This window comes from Camellia sinensis, chromosome 10 (genome assembly GCF_055761805.1).
Source record: "Camellia sinensis isolate YWXY chromosome 10, ASM5576180v1, whole genome shotgun sequence".
Taxonomy (NCBI): domain Eukaryota; kingdom Viridiplantae; phylum Streptophyta; class Magnoliopsida; order Ericales; family Theaceae; genus Camellia; species Camellia sinensis.
Window position 1 is genome coordinate 3,408,780 of NC_138970.1, and position 17,955 is coordinate 3,426,734.

The following is a 17,955-nucleotide window of genomic DNA, read 5'->3' on the forward strand; positions in this document are numbered from 1 at the left end:
AAAATTTTTGAGATCTCTAACATCTTTGTTATATATAACATCACTCTAATTTTTTATAATACTTAATATTTACAATGACAAATTACATGGAGTTCATTAAAAAGGAAAAAGAGAAAAAAGAAAAGAGGAGGTATACAAATTTAAAGGGCATATTTGAAACCTGAAAACAATATTGACGCTAAATATATTAGTCACATCATGTGTATCTAAAATTGGAATCCAAATCTCTACTCTACTATGTGAAACTTTTAATTAAAATTAGCTGGTGGTGCAATTTAGATAATTAACAATAAAAAAATTAATATCATAATTTTATAGGAAATATTATTGATAAATCCTATTTAAAAGTGTTTTAACCCAAGAACTCTATGAAAGAATTTTTTAACCTATTTAGTCCCATGTATGTATCGTTTTATTTCATAAAGTCATTTTTCTTGATTTATACTATTTTCTTAGACACTTATGTCTTTATATTTAATTTTGATACCCTTATAAATATTTTTTGAACGATTAGCAATTTTATAATGTGAGCATTCGTATTTTAAAATTCACTTTGGTAGGAATGTAAAATTGGCCCGTGGGCGGCCCGAAACCCATCTGTGAGCCGGGGCGGGCCCGGCCCTTTGACAATTTGAATATTCACATTGACATGTTAACATTCACATTAATAGGAGTGTAAAATTGGCCCGCGTCACGTAGTAGCGCGAAACCCGCCCGCGGCCCATGGGCGGCCTGGGGCGGGCCCGGTTCGGGCCGTTGACAATGTGAATATTCACGTTGACATATTAACATTCACATTGATAAGGGTCCGCCCCGTTGACAATGTGAATATTCACATTGATATGTTAACATTCACATTGATAAGAGTATAAAATTGGCCAGCGTTCCGTGGGCGGCCAAAAGCCCGCTCGCGGCCCGGGACGGGCCCGGCCCGTTGACAACGTGAATATTCACATTGACATGTTAACATTCACATTGATAGGAGTGTAAAATTAGCCCGCGCCCCGTGGCTACCCGAAACCCGCCCACGGCTCGGGGTGGGCCCGGCCCATTGACAATGTGAATATTCACATTGACATGTTAATATTCACATTAATAAGAGTATGAAATTGGCCCGCACCCCGTGGCTGCCTAAAACCCGCCCACGGCCCGTAGGCAGCCCGGGGCGGACCAGGCCCGGCCTGTTGACAATGTGAATATTCACATTGACATATTAACATTCATATTGATAAGAGTATAAAATTGGCCCGTGTCCCGTGGCTGCCCGAAACCCGCCCACAGCCAGTGGGCAGCCTGGGACAGGCCCGGCCCGGCCTGTTGATAATGTGAATATTCACATTGACATGTTAACATTCACATTGATAAGAGTATAAAATTGGCCCGCGGCCCATGGGTAGCCAAAAGCCCGCCCGCAGCCCAGGGCGGGCCCGATCCGGCCCATTGACAATGTGAATATTCACATTGACATGTTAACATTCACATTGATAAGAGTGTAAAATTGGCCCGTAGCCCGTGGGCGGCCCGAAACCTGACTGCAGCCCGAGGCGGGCTTGGCCCGACCCGTGACAATGTGAATATTCACATTGACATGTTAACATTAACATTGATAGGAGTGTAAAATTTGCCCGCTGCCTGAAGCTTGCCCGCGGCCCGAGGTAGGCCCGGCTCGTTGACAATGTGAATATTCACATTGACATGTTAACATACACATTGATAGGAATGTAGAATTGGCCCGCCGTCCGTGGACTGCTCGAAGCCCGCCCATGGCCCAGGGCAGGCTCATTTGGGTCCGGGCCCGAGCATGCCCGAGACCCTAGGCTAGGGCCTAGGCCATCACTTTGAAACCCGGCCCGGCCCATCGGCCCGCTTAAGGCCCATTCAAGGCTCGGTCCGAGACCCAGCCCGCTTGAGGCACAATGTCTTTTTTTGTGGAAAATAATAAAATTTTGGTAGAAAAAATTTAAAAAAATTAAAAAAAATGGTCAGGCCTGCCCAAGCTCGCCTAGGCCCACCAGCCCGGCCCGAGGCTGTCGTTTTTAGGCTGTGGGTCAATTTTACACTCCTATAGTGAATGTTAATATGTCAATGTGAATATTCACATTGTCACGGGCCGGGCCGGGCCTGCCCAGGGCAGCGGGCGGGCTTCGGGCAGCCCACGGGCCACGGGTCAATTTTACACTCCTATCAATGTGAATGTTAATATGTCAATGTGAATATTCACATTGTCACGGGCCGGGCCGGGCTCGCCCCGGGCCGCCCACGGGCTCGCCCCGGGCCGCCCACGGGCTTCGGGCTACCCATGGGACGCGAATCAATTTTACACTCTTATCAATGTAAATGTTAGCATGTCAATGTGAATATTCATATTATCAACGGGCCGGGCCCGCCCTTGCAACGGGCGGGCTTCGGGCCGTCCACAGGCCGTGGGTCAATTTTACAGTCCTATCAATGTGAATGTTAATATGTCCATGTGAATATTCACATTGTCACGGGCTCGCCCCGGGCCGCCCACAGGCTGCAGGTTAATTTTACACTCCTATCAATGTGAATGTTAACATGTCAATGTGAATGTTAACATGTCAATGTGAATATTTATATTGTACATGGGCCGGGCCCCTACACATTGACGATATGAACATTCACATTGACGGTGTGAACATTCACATTAAGGATATTTTGGTAATTATGTCACCTATAAGACTTATTGAAACATAAGAAAATAATATGAACTAAATAGAATATAAGTAAATAAAAAGGGTATTTTGGTCTTCTTATCTCAAATATGACCTAATGGAATAGTCAAAAAGAATATGGATTAGATGGAACATAAGTAATTAAAGAGGGATTTATGGAAGAAAAAAAAAAAAAAAAAACTCCCTTTATGTTACTTAAGTGATAAGTATGTTTTTGATAAAATCTAAAATTTTAAGTTCAAAATTTACTTACATTGTGTATAATAATTTTTTTTTATTTTAACATATATAAAGTTGCCACGTGACATGAGAAAAAAAAGGTCTTACTAAATCAATTTAGACTTTACACTTAATAATAGTAATAAGTATAGAAGATAGATAATGAAATAAATTATATGTTAAAAATAATTTCTCTAATTATGTTGTGATGGCGTATGCAAAGATATATTTATTGACATTTTGACAAAAATTAAGATTGAATGGATTAGTTGTGTTGGTCATTAAAAATGATAAGGTTGAAAGGCATCATTACGCATGCTTAATTAGAAATTTTGAAATAAAAAATGTAAAATTAATAATAATAAAATAAATAAAAATATTTAAGTGATACCTTCTTGTAGCTTATTCAATTTTATTTTATTTTTAAATTGAATATATTACATTTCTTGAGAGTTCAAAAAATTATAATAAACCTCATAAGTATGGCATAATTACCCTGACTTTTTAGTCTAAAATAGTCAAAACCAATGCAAATTATGCAAACTATACAAAGAAAGTAAAATATACATTTCATTATAAAATATATGACAACTTTAAACCTTAATGGGGGATTTTTGGGGGATTTCACCTAGTTTCACACACCTTTTCTCTTTCTCTTTCCAAATCCCTCTCCAAATCCCTCAACCAAACACAACATAAGGGAACTCAATGTGATTTTGCCAATTTTCCAAATCTCAAAAGGTTAGTGTAATTTACAAGTGGTTATTGGGTGTTCATGGAACATGACTACATGATGTTCCAAGATGTTGTAATTAATAGAGAAAGTAGGGCCTATGATTTTGTATCAGGCGATTAAGGAATATAAAAGGACATAATTTATAATGATTAGTAAAAGAATACGAACACATGATGTTTCAGAAGTATTGAATAATTTTTCGTAATTTACCTTTTTATAGATTTTGTTTGGTGATTTTTTCTTGTTGTAAATTAAATTTTGCTAAACTATAAATTTTATTTTTTCAAGTTTTCGTAATAATTTCTTTTCTTAATTTATGTAAGAAACTTTTAATATTATAATTTAAGTAACTACATATACAAACAAATAATATGCAAATACTAGCAAATAATTATATTTTTTTATAGATATATACCCATTTAGTTGCAAACTTTTTTTTTTTTTTTTTTTTTTTGTGTGTATTAATGTGTATAAAGAATGTCAATTTAAAATTTTTCCTAAACTCCCAAAAAGTTCAAGATTGAAATTGAAGCAAAGATGATACATACATACCCGTACAGATAAATATTACCAAATAGATTAGTTCGGTTGGCCTAAACTCACACATCTCGCTAAAAGATCAATAGTTCAAGTCTTATTTCATTCCCCCAAATTGTAGTCTCCAACATAACTTCCGAAGTGGATTTCTCATGGCATCCTCCACCTGTTTTCCTCGAGATTTCAAGCGAACATAGTTGTGAAACTGGAAAAACATTCTTTGGCCAAAATTGCAAAAACAGTTCTTTGGAATAAAATTTAAAGACGAAGGGCCTCCAAGTTCAAATAAGGGCAACTTTCAGATATCACTCTCCAATATAATATGCATGAAACAAGTGCAAAAGTAAACCATTTCAAGTGAATGATGATAAACACAACAATCTAATATTGAACATTAACAAATATACCATGGTTTAAAATTGTTCCAATGTGTCTGCAAATAAATGAAATCATTCAGGATAAGATTGAGCAATTTGATTTAGATTGGATGAAACTCTAAAAATGCTTTCTGCTGCAGGGTGCTAGTGAGACGCAGATATATCATGCTAACAAATGCTCCATTAAATAAAATAAAATAAAATAAAAGACTGATCTCATATGGAAAAAAAAACCTTTAAAATTTAAACTTTATGACACTCTCTCAACCTTTTTCTTTCTCTACATTAGGAAAAACAATGAGAGAAATTGAATTTAAAAAAAAAAAAAAAAAAAAAAAACAATCACTAGGACATAAAATATGCTGAAAATTCCCCCAGAGGAAGATTATTGTGTTCCGAATTACTCAAACTTCCCATAATAAGAAATAGGATAGGGACTGAAATCTCAAACAGAAACCACACACCTTGTCGATTACCATATCAGAAGATGGAAAATCTTATACCGTTACTTGCTGCAAACAAGTTGTATTCTTCGATGGTATCTTTCTCATTGCAAGCATGATCATCCCCAACATGGTCTGCTGATATATCTGAAGAAAGATCCCCAATGACGTCATCTTTAGGAGGCACAGAATTCAGTTCATATCCATTCGAAGGAGCCACAGGACCACCATAATGGAAGAGGGAAAAGACTGAATTTCCGTTGTGTGGTTTGTCGGAGTTCCCATTTGGCCTTCCATCTCCACTTGGAGGTTCTTCCATTGTACGCTGTCCTGCTGAAACAGCCCTCAGCATTTTAGGTTCATTAAATGATTCTTGCACCATACCTGGGTTAGAAATCTTGGTTTGATCTTTTGAGTTCATGCCATTGGTCTTGACAACAGGCTGGTAAATGGGCACCTGACCTGGGTTAAGCAAGGGAGGAGAAATATGCTGTACAGCACCATACTGCATGAAGCGCGAATTTCCGTTTAAACCATATCCAAAAGGGCTAGCAAACACATAGTGGTTGGGATGAGGGAAAGGCATCAATCCATTAGCAGGAGCTGCTGGCCAGGAAACTGGACTCTGATGGTAGTAACCCATTGTTGAAGGAGCTTGAAACATTGGAAATGGTATGCTCTGACTATTCATTGGTGGAGGCATGCTTTCATGTTGAGAACCGACACTGGCATTCGTTCTTCCATTCTCAAAATTATGAGTTGCTTTCGTTGGTAAATTTACGGAAAAGTTACTTTTTGCGTTGTCTGGTGAATACCCAGATGATGCCCTGCTTCTAAAAGCTTCCCCTTCCTCTGCAATCTGTTTTTTCTCGACTCCAGTCTCATGACATTCAACAAAGTTGTTTTGAATGCGTACTGAAGTTGTCCTTCCTTCAGAATGTTGGCTGGCATCTTCTGAATCTGATGAGGACAAGGATTCCGGATTTGGGGAGTTTGAAGAGGTCGTATTGCAGTCTCCCTCACTAAGGCATGATGAACGGTTGTCAGAATTGGAAGTGCAGCTCATAGATGGATCACTGGTTCCACTTAAGGGAGAGGTTGTAACAGGACACGGTTCGATGTCCTCATCCAATGCTTCCTTTGAATAGTGATGAGCCTTTGCTTCCACATCAAATCCGTTCTGGCAGTTTCTGTCCATTCCAGAGCTAGAGTTTGTTGGTTCCTTTAAATTATTCCCCTTATGATTGCTCTCATCCAATTTTTCAGTAACTTTATCAGAACAAATGGCACCAGATGACTTGATATTGTCAGATTCACTACCTTCGACTTTGAAAGTAGATGACTGGAATGTAACATCAGTGTCTGAGTTGCTCCGGGGATAGTTCCTCTGAGAATCCATGGGCTCCCAAACCTGCTTTGCATTATGGGAATCTCTAGTAAAATGATTGTTCCCTGTGATAATCTTGCTTTTGGGTCTCCCACAATTTTCGCGGATATAGTCCATTTGATTATACTTGTTACCACGATAATATGGCTTGGATATATCTGACACAGATTCTGACTTACTCGCAGATTTGGTCTCCCGACCTACCCTAGTCATAGAAGCATGTGTCTCCACCTTTGCTCTATAATCATTGTGCTGGTTACAGCTGCAAGAATGGAAGTCATATCTATTGCTCATCCGGCTGCTGGCACAATGAAACCTCTCACCAAACTTGGGGCCACCATTTCTAATGTTCAACTTAATGGAATTACTTCTTAACTGTTTATCACCATGATGTCTAAGGTCAGGTTTACTAGCCACACCCCCGCTTTCTGAAACAACTGCAAATTGTCGTCTGTCAGACCATTTCACTGTTGGATCCAGTTGAAATTCTTTCCTAAATTTCAGTTTTTGATGAGATACTTTTGAGTGATCAGTTGCAAATGAACTATTCCCATCTTTCACACTGGAAAGTTCCCCATCAGGACCATCATCAAAGTGGTTTTCCATGTTTGAAATGAAAGACCCATTCAGTAGCTTCTCATCTTGAGCATCCGGGGATTGAGGTCTGGATGGAATATCGCCTGTTTCACAGATCAATTCCTCGTTGAAGACATTTGGTTGCTCATCAAGACTCTCTGACACTTCCTCCCTTGGAAGATCAGAAACATCAAGACTTCGGTTTGATTCAGAAGATTTCTTCTCCCTGTCCTTCTCCTTGCCCCTCAATCTCTCCTTCCTTCGGAGCTTCTTCTCTCTTTCTTTCATTCTTCTTCGCTCCTTGCGTTCTTCTTCTTCACGTTTTTCCTTTTCTTCTTCTTCAAGAAGTTTCATCTGCAGAAATAAAAACCGAATTACGAGTCAGATTTGTCCCTCAAAAAATTGCATCTCTCCTTCCTCATGCTGGAATTGAAATGTTATCCTAAAATTTGGCAACAATTATTACCTGCTTTTCTAATGTAATAATTTCTTTGCATGCGACATGAACACGTTCTTCCAGCAGTTTTAGTGCAAGACAAACAAAAATGCTGTGAGCATTTTGTCGTGCAGTTCCTTCTCTGAAAGCCTTTTCAACCTGGAAAGAATTCACCCCACATTAGTTATCTCCTAAGTTACATAAATGTGGGCATGCACAAATGCCACACAAACGAAAAAAACTACAACAGGGAAGCAGGTTCTCTTCTTTAACGAGGCTTTGTATCATAACCAAATCATTAAAACATTTAATTGACCAACATTCGATTTGTTATAACTTATAAGATTAAAAGAAGGGACCGCAAAGAAAAGTTACATGACCCTAATTGATACGCATGATTCTTTAGTCTGGAATTTTTTCTCCTTTACTTTTCTTATATGCAGTTCATAAAGGCTGCTGGCTCCAACCTTAGCTTACCGTCGTGATAGTTGTTCGACAATATATCCATGAATAAAATATTCAAATTAACTGGCACTCTTCCAAGTTTACTTATGATTTCCTTCAATACATGGCAAAAGCCTTGAAGTAATTCTGCATGTTAATTATAGCATACGGAAAAGGTTAACAATAATAATTGGTTCGAAAATCTGATCAGAACAGTCAACTCAACTCATCTCAACACAACAAAGCCTCAATGCCTTAGTATTTGGGGTATGTTACATGGATCCAACGTCTCCAGTCGTCTATTTTTAAACACATGAGAAGTGCTGTCACCTTACAAAAACTTACCAAGGCAATTCTGGCTATTAAGTATAGCATACCGAAGCATAACATCATTATTCAAGTATGCATGCAGCACAGTCAAATCCCAACAAATGTTTACACCTTCATTTGGTACACTAAAATGGGTTGGAATGGAATACCACTCCCACTTTGTATTCCCTTTCTTTTGTTTGGTACGACTTATGTAATCTCCAATGAAATGATTATTCCAATAAAGAGGGAATATCTATTTCTTCTTTCAAGCTAAGAAACAGGCATTCCATTCTAGATGCAATCACCCAGTGTCTATTGGCCTCCCTTTTGTTGGCCACTATCACCACCACCACCATTGTTGCCGCCACCACCCTACTATCACCGCTAGTCACCACCACTACCCTACTGGCATCACCATCTTCCACCACCACCACCAGACCCCTATCACCCTTACCACCACTGCATAATTATCAAAATCCTAATCCGGATCTTACGATCCATTTAGCCAAAATTGATCTGAATCATGTAAAAAATCACTCATAGGTAGGATCTTCAATCCTAAGGCCATCTTATTGTGAATTTTATGTCTGTTACCTAAATACTAATTTTAGGTGGTTCAAATATATAATATTAAAATAGACTAAGAGAAAAAGACTAGGGAAATGGACATTCAAATATTGCTATAATTTAGGAAAACTAACTAGTCAAAAAACAAACTCATTTCATCTCCAACTATGCTTTGTTGCATCTCTCTCTCCCTCCCTCTGCCTCTTGTTGCATAGTAGGGAAAAAAAATATCACAATTGTTAAGAGATTGAACATGCCTGTTCCTTGAAAATAACAGTCGCAGCATCTAGAAGAAATTCTCGAGCAAGTTCAGGACTCTTCGCATGTTTTTGGGGTCGGGAGCATTCTCCATCAAGCTCATTTCCGTCCTTGTCCATGGAATCATCATCCTGAAAGTTAATACGGCATAGTGAAAAAAAAGGAGGAAAAAAAGGATTAAGACAAACTATCACCCACATACTTGATCTTATCAATGACTTTTTAACGCACAAGAAAAAGACAGTAAGCCTTGCAGAACTTAATTACCTCTTCTTCCTCGGCCTCTTCAGCATGTTCAAAGAACCTTCTGATACTTTCCCCTGTGGTAATCGTAACAAAACCATCACCAACTACAAGCCTGCAATGTACACATTGTTGACCCTTCAATGCATGAGCTTTCACAGAAAGTTCAGTACAGCGGCCATCCAATTTCCAAGCTCTTACGGTAATGTAGCACGAATTCAAGCCACCAAGATCTAGACCATCCACTCGAACTGTTCCACTCAAGCCAACATTTTCAAACTCCAGAATGTCAGATTTTCCTTCTCCAGTTCCAAAAGCCCATTCAAAGTGATGGTATGTTCCAAAATTATCCATGAAGGTTTGATGCCAGTCAGCTTGGACTGTGTCATGAGACACCTGAGAAATTAAAAAAACTAATATTGCATCAAATCGTGACATCTTAAAAGACTTATGAGACAAAGGTCCTTGACATTTGACTGACTCATCAAAGCTACCAGTGTTAATAGTTGTGGTTTACTCTATTACACAGAGCATAAGAAGGACGTTTAAATCAACATATATTCTTGGTATGTACATTGCTTAAATATTTTTATCAGAAATAGTTGAAACACACCTCATATTGGAAGGCTGTATCTGCTACACAAAACCAATTGGTGCAGCAAGGTTCCCTCCGCATGCGCTTTAGCTCCTTTAGTTCCTTGAATTCCCGGATAACATTTCTTCTGCAATCTCGGCAAAACCTCTTGCTATCAAACCTGCAACATAAGCATTAAATTTTTCAGGAGAGAACAATCCATTATGAGATCCTTGTCAAACTGAAAGGAAATTTTCCAATCATAAGCACCAAAAGAACATGGAAAAGATACAGGAATGTTCAAGGGCATATGAAACAAACCCAAGGTAGGTAGGTAACTGCCCCAGTGGCCACTCCCAAATGTAAAAACATAGGAACAACTTTGTAAAGGGAAACTACAATGCATAGGGTTATTGTATCCTAATTAAATACTCCTTTGAGTGTAAGTACATTAAGAACTTGAAAGCTCAACTGGTTTCCATTTTCCAGCATAACAGCCACAAACCATCAACAGTCTATTTCTGACCAAATTAATTTTGTCCAGGATTATCAAAGTAAAAAGGTCAGTAAATAAGGAGGCTATATTGGCAGTTTAAGTCACTAGTGAAGCTACAATTGACCAAAAAGTCTAAGAAGGGAAAGCCTAACTGTTCAGAACATAAAGAGGACCAAAGAAAAAATGCAGCACAACATCATTGAGCTTTAAAATGAATAATGGATATCCATTCATTTCGAAAAAATATGCTTTTCGCACTCTAAAGCAGGTATATTCAAGTTACTTTTTATGTAATTTTGGAACTACTTCTACCATTCTTAAGCTATTACTTTGACAGCAAGTCAATGTTGATCGGCATGACTGATGAGATTCTCAACATAGAAAAAGGAAAGATCCAAAACTCCTGAGTTGTAGATCAATGACAATGATGAAGAGGACAATTCACAAATTCCTTATCAAACTTAAGTATCTTGCATCTATATAAATCATGGCAGAAATCAGCGTTACTTTGATGACTGCCACATTCTTGGAGAACAAACAGAGCAGTGTAACTAGGACGTCCATAATAAGTAATACTTTTTTTTTTCCCTTTCTTTCTCTTTTCTTATTTTAAAAGAAGGGAAGCCACATGAATATTGAAGGTTCAATTGTAGCATCGGTGCACGTTATTGAATGTATAATTAGAATGGCATCCACTACTCTGGAACTACACCACATCCTATGTGTTTGTGTCCTTTTGAGCTTTCATCTTTCCATTTTAAAGAGCTCTACTCCTTTACAGTTACTTTGCCTCAACAATATCATATCCAGGGTCCTAGCAAGCGTTTCACTCTCTGTCAAATTATCAGCCTTCCTTTTGGATGCTAATATAATTTTTTTCTCAATGCATTCATCTCTGACCTCCATTTTCCAATATTCCCTAACATTAGTCTCAAAGTTATTTTCTAATATTCCCTAACAGCTTTTTCTTTTCTTTTTAACTAACTATGAAGCTGTTTGGCCTTTCATGAGTAAGTGGAATTTCGAAACAGATTAAAAGAAGAGGACTTGGAGTAGAAAGCTGAGCAGTCTAATTGCAGACAAATTGGGTTTATTTTGAAAATGAGATTCATTCATACATATGAGTATAAAAATAATCTCATAGCAGACTACACAGTAATTGACCATTACAGCCAAATATAATAACTTTTTCTTAAATTAATATCAGCACATAAAGCCAGAGATTAGGTCTGCACCCCAGTACCCCAAATTTACAGAACCAACAATGAGAAATGGAACCCAAAAAAAATCTTGAGTCGGGCTAAATGAAAGAGGGATTTGCTAAGAAGTTGTTTACATCAGCTTTCCTTAAATGAATTATTCTAAGAAAATAATGTGGATGGAGTGGAGCTTTCCTTAAATTATTCTAAGAAAATAATGTGGATGGAGTGGAGAGGTAGTTGTAATACCGGAAGATGGTAGGCACAGTTGGCTAGAGACCATCAGAGGCAGAAGAGGGGAGAATTGGTGATGGGAGATTGGTGACAGGAGATCGACTTATGAATTTGTCCTATTTAGAGATAAACAAGGACGGTTTGGAGATTCACCATTGGCCCACGTGTTGCCTCAAGAGGTATCACAAGGCTAATAACTAACCTATACAGAGATGACTTGGAGATGACAGATGTACCTACAAAAAGATTATGTTAATCTAGAATTAAAATTTTATAGGACCCTAAGAATTCACCTTGTATAGTACAAAAGAAGTTCATAGCTCTCTAATTATTTTGTGTGCGTAAAGTTCTATAGTTTGTTATAAAGTTTGTAGATTAAAATTCTAACAGCACCCTAAGGATTCACACTATATTGTACAAAAGAAGTTCATAGCTCTCTACTGATTCTGTGTGGATAATGTTAATGTTTGGACATTGGCATGATGTCAAGGCAGGATCTATAGAAACTATGCACATTCATGTTTCTAGTGTTAGTAGAGTCTTATGTTATGATCATTTAGGTTAGATATAATCTGGTATGTTTCCTACACATTTCTACTGTTTTGTAGACTAGAGGTATTTTGGTAATTTGCAAAATTTCCGAGCATAGGCTGTAGGGAGCATCCATGGTTCAAGTTAATGTAATTGGATTTAGGTATAGGTCTTATTTGATTTTAGAAATATTGTTATGTAGGTTAGAGGTATTTTGCTTAGGGTCCTCATGCTGAATTTTCTACTACTGATGATGCTCATGGACTGCACAAAGCTAAAAATAAAAAGTACAAATTCAAAGGAATGAAATTGCCAACACTACAAAAATGACCAAGGGATAATACTCATTTTTCTTTTAACAGTCTTGACAGCGTAAGAAGGATCAGCCAGTTTTTTTTTTTGCAAATGAATAGTCATCTCTATAGACCTTCTTCACTCTTGTCTATACATTGTCTATACAATACCATCAACAGATTGATTCAAATCATCGGCTATTTCTAACTTTCAAATGTGCAGCTGAAAAGGAACTTTTGCAGGACCAAGCTTCTTTAACCCCAGTGGTTGAACTGACTACTCAGGAATCACATACAACAGTACAATGTATTTCCATGTTTTACAGCACCAATTCCACTCTGGCACTCCACGCAAAACATTCAGATGGAGAAACAGTCAATCATAGACAAAAATGGGGAGTACTCTGTCTTTCTCAGGAGCCAAGAAGTCTCCATGGCGTAACACTTCATTTCAACTTTGATATGTGACCATCCTCAAGTGAAACTATCCCTTGAGAGGTGTCATGAGCAGTAACTCCATAAGCTCAATTGTATCTGCTTCGTCACAGTTAAACTGTAGAAACTTCTAACTTTGTAAAGCAAAGGTTATAATAGCTTGTCATTGGACCTGAACATTCCAAGAGCAATGTGAACATTTCAGTGCTTCGTAGCAACTGCACCAACATATTAGCAAAACTCTAGCTGGATGCAATCTTTGTAGATATGAATTTTGAAGATAAATTGCCCACACAAATAGCCCGTAGGATATCCCCCAAGACATAAGTACTATACGTTGGTTTATCTCAAAAAATTCCCAAGTAAAAATCCATCAGTTCTTATGAAAATTGGTAGATCTTGACAACAAAGGTGCTGCAAACAACCTTTTTCCTTCTTTCTACTGAATATAGTCATACCATTTGACTAAAGTTAATCGGAACAGGCTGAACAGCACCATTCTCTTAGTCCAATCCAACACACCATCATCCACTTCCAAGCTATTTTTTTAACTATGCTTTTTGTTTTAAGGTGTTCCAATTTCCATCAATAGTATCCTTCTCAATTGATTTGCATGTTGTTCTTCGAATAACAAAAAAATGGAGGATTATTTAAAGCATCAATGTTCTGAATTAAGCATATGTTATCTTGTTCGTTAATGCTCTAAGGCCTGGCACCTCCCATAACCATATACGTATTTTTACTTCTCCCACTAACTTCACTAACTTGAAAGTAAATGTTAAATAGACAGGAATAAACAGGAAGAATAAGAAGATAGCCAAACACACACCTGTACATCAGCCTTTCTATAAAATCCTCTTCCTTCATCCTTAGAAGAGATTGCCGAGTTTCTTCTCCAAGTGCTGACCAAAAATCCACCAATGTATCAACAGAAAGTCTGGCAGTGTGCAGAGCACATGTTTCCCTTGTTCCATGTCCCCTGCCATAACCCACCATTCCTTGACTGATCCAACCTCGACCTCCTCCACCACAAGCATCAGGATAAAGCAATTCTCGCTCCCGTTCCCTTGCACGCGCACTATCAAAGACCTGATTCAAATGGATAGTGAGCTTTGACAAAATAAATAATTAAAAAAATAAATAAAAACTAATCATGAAACTGCAATGTGAGGGGTGCAACGTACATCTTGGAGTCCCTTTAGAGACTTTGAATACAGATAGCAGTCCAAAAGGGTCAGTATCCCATCTCTAGTTGTGATCAAACCTCCCCATGGGTGAACTGATGGATCTTGAACTTCATCTTGACACACCGTAGTCATACCTAAATCACCATCATTTTGATTTTTCAAGGCTCCTTGCCTGCTAAAAAGAAGGTGCCCACCTGATCCCTCCTGCTGCAAAGACTTTCCATACATGACAATCTGCAAAAAACCTTCTAGCAGTAACCCATTGCATCTAGAGCAGTACATATTCTTACGAGCTTGCTCAAAGAGGGTTTGTTTGTCAATCCTCAGGAGCTCCTGCCGTGCTTGTATTGACAGGTCACTCCAGAACTACATGACAAGTCGATAGCACATTGTCAATGAATAGCACCACGTTACAGGCTAAATTAAGAGACTACGAAAAACACAACGCATTCACTCCCAACCCACATACAAAATGACGGCAATAACTGAATGCTTTTGCTGTTTTATCGTTATTGGGTGCCTTAAATTACAGAGAGAAAAGTAGATTTCATTGGATTATTAATAGAGAAAAAGTGACTACACAATTAAAAACATGTAACCCTTTCCGTTTATAGTCTTTAATGCGGCACAATAGCTGCAAAAACACAAGCAAAGTTCACTCTCACATAAAACCTCACATGTTGCAATTCCACATTTAAGTTAAGATGGCGTTTTCTTCGCAGCACAAGTGTTATAAAACACATCTTTTTGCTTCAGAAAATCATAGCGAAATGCAACGTGGTCAGCCATCCCTAATTAACTGTTCAAATCCAGTTAAGATTTTGTATTTAAGATTGTAAGTCATCCCCATATGGTAAGCCTCACATTTGCATATACTACAAAGGAGAAAAAATGCCGATACAAAAATGCAAAACTGGATCTGATTAATGACACACTCAAAATCCAATCAGAACAACGATACCAGCTAACAATCAGACCACATCACAAACTAAAATCCTGAAAAAGGAACATCTAACTGGATTATATATACTATAAGATCCAAATTGAACTCAAAACCAATTCAATGAAAATTCACCAAAAAACCAATACAACAGAATGATCTACTGCAATTCCAATCTGCACAAGCAATTAACAGTAATAAACATGGACAGACCCAACCACATACATGCATACAGATAAATCCAGTACCTTCTGGAGCTGATTGTAGCTAACATCGCCGCGATGCTTTGACCAGAATCCATGGGTAGAAACCGATCCATTCGAACAAGATAACGAGTACAACGACGACATACCATTACTGAATTGATTATCATTTCTCTGCGCTAATCCCGGCATCTTCAAAACTCACATCGATTCATTCATCAATTATTCCATTAACCCTCCCGCCTATGAATTCCACCGTTCGATACACAGATCAAAAACCGATCAGTTATACAGATTTCATATATATCCAATATACATCAATCGATTCAACGCTCTATAGATCGAAAAAGTGGGCTTTCTCGGATCGATTCAGATTGATATATTCCCATGACCGATTTTTTATCTACTGAGACCTTGCGATGAATTGGATTTTTCCAACAATCGAAGAAAAATCCAGAATTTAGAGAAAGAGAGAGAAGAGAATACAGAGACGGAAGAGAGAGAGAGAAAGAGAAATGAATCAGAGATTTTGGTATATGTAGAGAGAGAGAGAAGGAGAGAAAAGAGAATTTTGAGGCTTTGAGAGCAGACACCCCTGGCACACACGGTTAAAACCAGGAGAGCTACTGTTACATTACCATTTAGACATATATATGTTATTATGTCTATATTTATTTATTTATATGGTAAATAAGATTTGTAGAAAATATAGTAAAAGTTTAATTTTTTATTAATAATTTATCATTCATATGAATATGAATTAAAAATAATAATAATGTTATCTTTTTTATATTAAAATATTTTTTATTTTGATCTTATTAAAAGATAAGTCAATATACTTATGTTAAAATTAATTATATTTTTTCATAAATTTTCAACAGATTAGAATATTTATGTATGTATTTTAATTTTTTATTATTTTGAGTCATATTTTAATTTATAGAAATAAATAAATAAAATGTTCATACCATACTTTACTCTCATTTTCTTTCTATTGACTGAAATTACATTTTATAGAATAAAAAAAAAAGGTTTAGTGAAATTTTTTTTATGCAAAACTTTTTTTTGATAAAAAAAAAAAATGTTTTTTCCATGACTAGTTGCAAGGGGTCGTTTGGGACACAGGAAAAAAAGTTGGTTTTGGGGTTTATAAAAGTCAAAAAAATATTATGCTCCTTCTTATCAATTAAAATAAATAAATGCCATAACAATTTCTTTATTTATAAAAAATAATTTTTTTTAGTAACTTCTCAAATACATTAATTATAAAAAATCAAAAATCAAAAAAAAAACCAACAAGCATCAAACGCCCACTAGGGCACTGTTTAATGCCTCACATTTGAGAAGGCCTCCAAAGTTTTCTTAATGAATATATTGTCCTACTAAACAGAGGCATTCTGAAATAGGCAAAGTTTAAAAGAAATTATTTATTTCTCTGGGTTTAAAAATGGTGTTTACGAGGGTTTACAGTCTCAAATTGTAATTAGAAATAAAAAAAGTGACAGTAATTTTTTTTCATAATAATGTTTTATATAAAATGATAAAATATTATAAATAATGTGTTAGAATGTTCTAGATTTTTTTTTTTTTTTGGTTTGGACCCCAAAATTGTCATATATGTGCTAGAAGTAGTCTCTTAACATATTTTTTTTAATCTCTCAAAATGATTATAAAAACTTAATTAGTAAGTAATTAAAAATATTATCAATTGAAAAAAAAAATAGTAGAAAAAATTCATTGTAAAATATTAATTAGTCATTTTATATTTTAAAAAGAAAGGAAAAAAGCTAAATTTAAATTAAAAAAAATTACTATTTGAAAAATTAATCACTAATTATTTAAAAAAAAAATACTTTTACATGTCAAAAGATTTGGGTCACCTCTATTGTAATCCTAAAAATAATCGTATTAATGATTATATATGATTGGTAGCCGTGATTGTAACGTAGCCGCAGTGGTGATGGTAAGATAGTGGTGGAGGTGTAATATAAATGTTGATTGTGGTGGTGGTGATTGCAATATTGGTGCAACGATGAAGATGATGATTAACTTGTGTATTCTTTCAATCAAACCGCTATGACATGATCTTATTTGTTACACTGTATAAGAGCATCCACATCAGTCTTAGCAAATTTTGAGTTAAATTATAATCCAAAATTCACTTTTGTATTTTAGCTAGTCTCTTTTTTATATACATATTCCATCAAACTCTCTATTTTAAAATTCTATTTCATTAAAATATTATTTTTTATTGTGTCATGTTTTAATTATTTTGTGGCAAATAAATGTATTATGTTTTTAATTATTTGTTTTAGTAATGAAAAATGGATTATAATTGAATTGGAAAATTTAATTAAATCATTATAATCCTTAAATGCTTCTTATGTTTAACCATATTTTTTGAGTGCAAAATGATGTTAAAACAGGTATAAAATAAGACCCAAGACAGCACCAGAGCAATAACAGAACAACAGCAACATAGGAGCCAGGGTAGTTGACCGGCCGGACGACCAAGTAATCAATGGTTAAGCAAAATTTCAGCATTTTTCTTCTTCTCATGGGACATCCTGGGGGACGACCCCAGCTTTGCTCCAGTTCAGTTTTGCTTCAGTTCCAAGATGGTGAGAATGAAATT

At 36.5% G+C, this 17,955-nt stretch overlaps 1 protein-coding gene across 1 annotated transcript; it reads right to left on the reverse strand.

Moving 5' to 3' along the window:
- Positions 1-4,781: 4,781 nt before the first annotated feature.
- On the reverse strand, positions 4,782-15,946 carry LOC114314345 (uncharacterized). The gene is made up of 8 exons (XM_028260825.2): positions 15,366-15,946; positions 14,175-14,543; positions 13,820-14,079; positions 9,842-9,983; positions 9,253-9,624; positions 8,985-9,116; positions 7,435-7,563; positions 4,782-7,322 (listed from the first exon to the last, which is right to left on the reverse strand). The coding sequence occupies exons 1-8, from the start codon at positions 15,510-15,512 to the stop codon at positions 5,043-5,045; spliced, it is 3,831 nt and encodes a 1,276-aa protein (XP_028116626.2). The 5' UTR covers positions 15,513-15,946; the 3' UTR covers positions 4,782-5,042.
- Between the last annotated feature and the right edge of the window lie 2,009 nt (positions 15,947-17,955).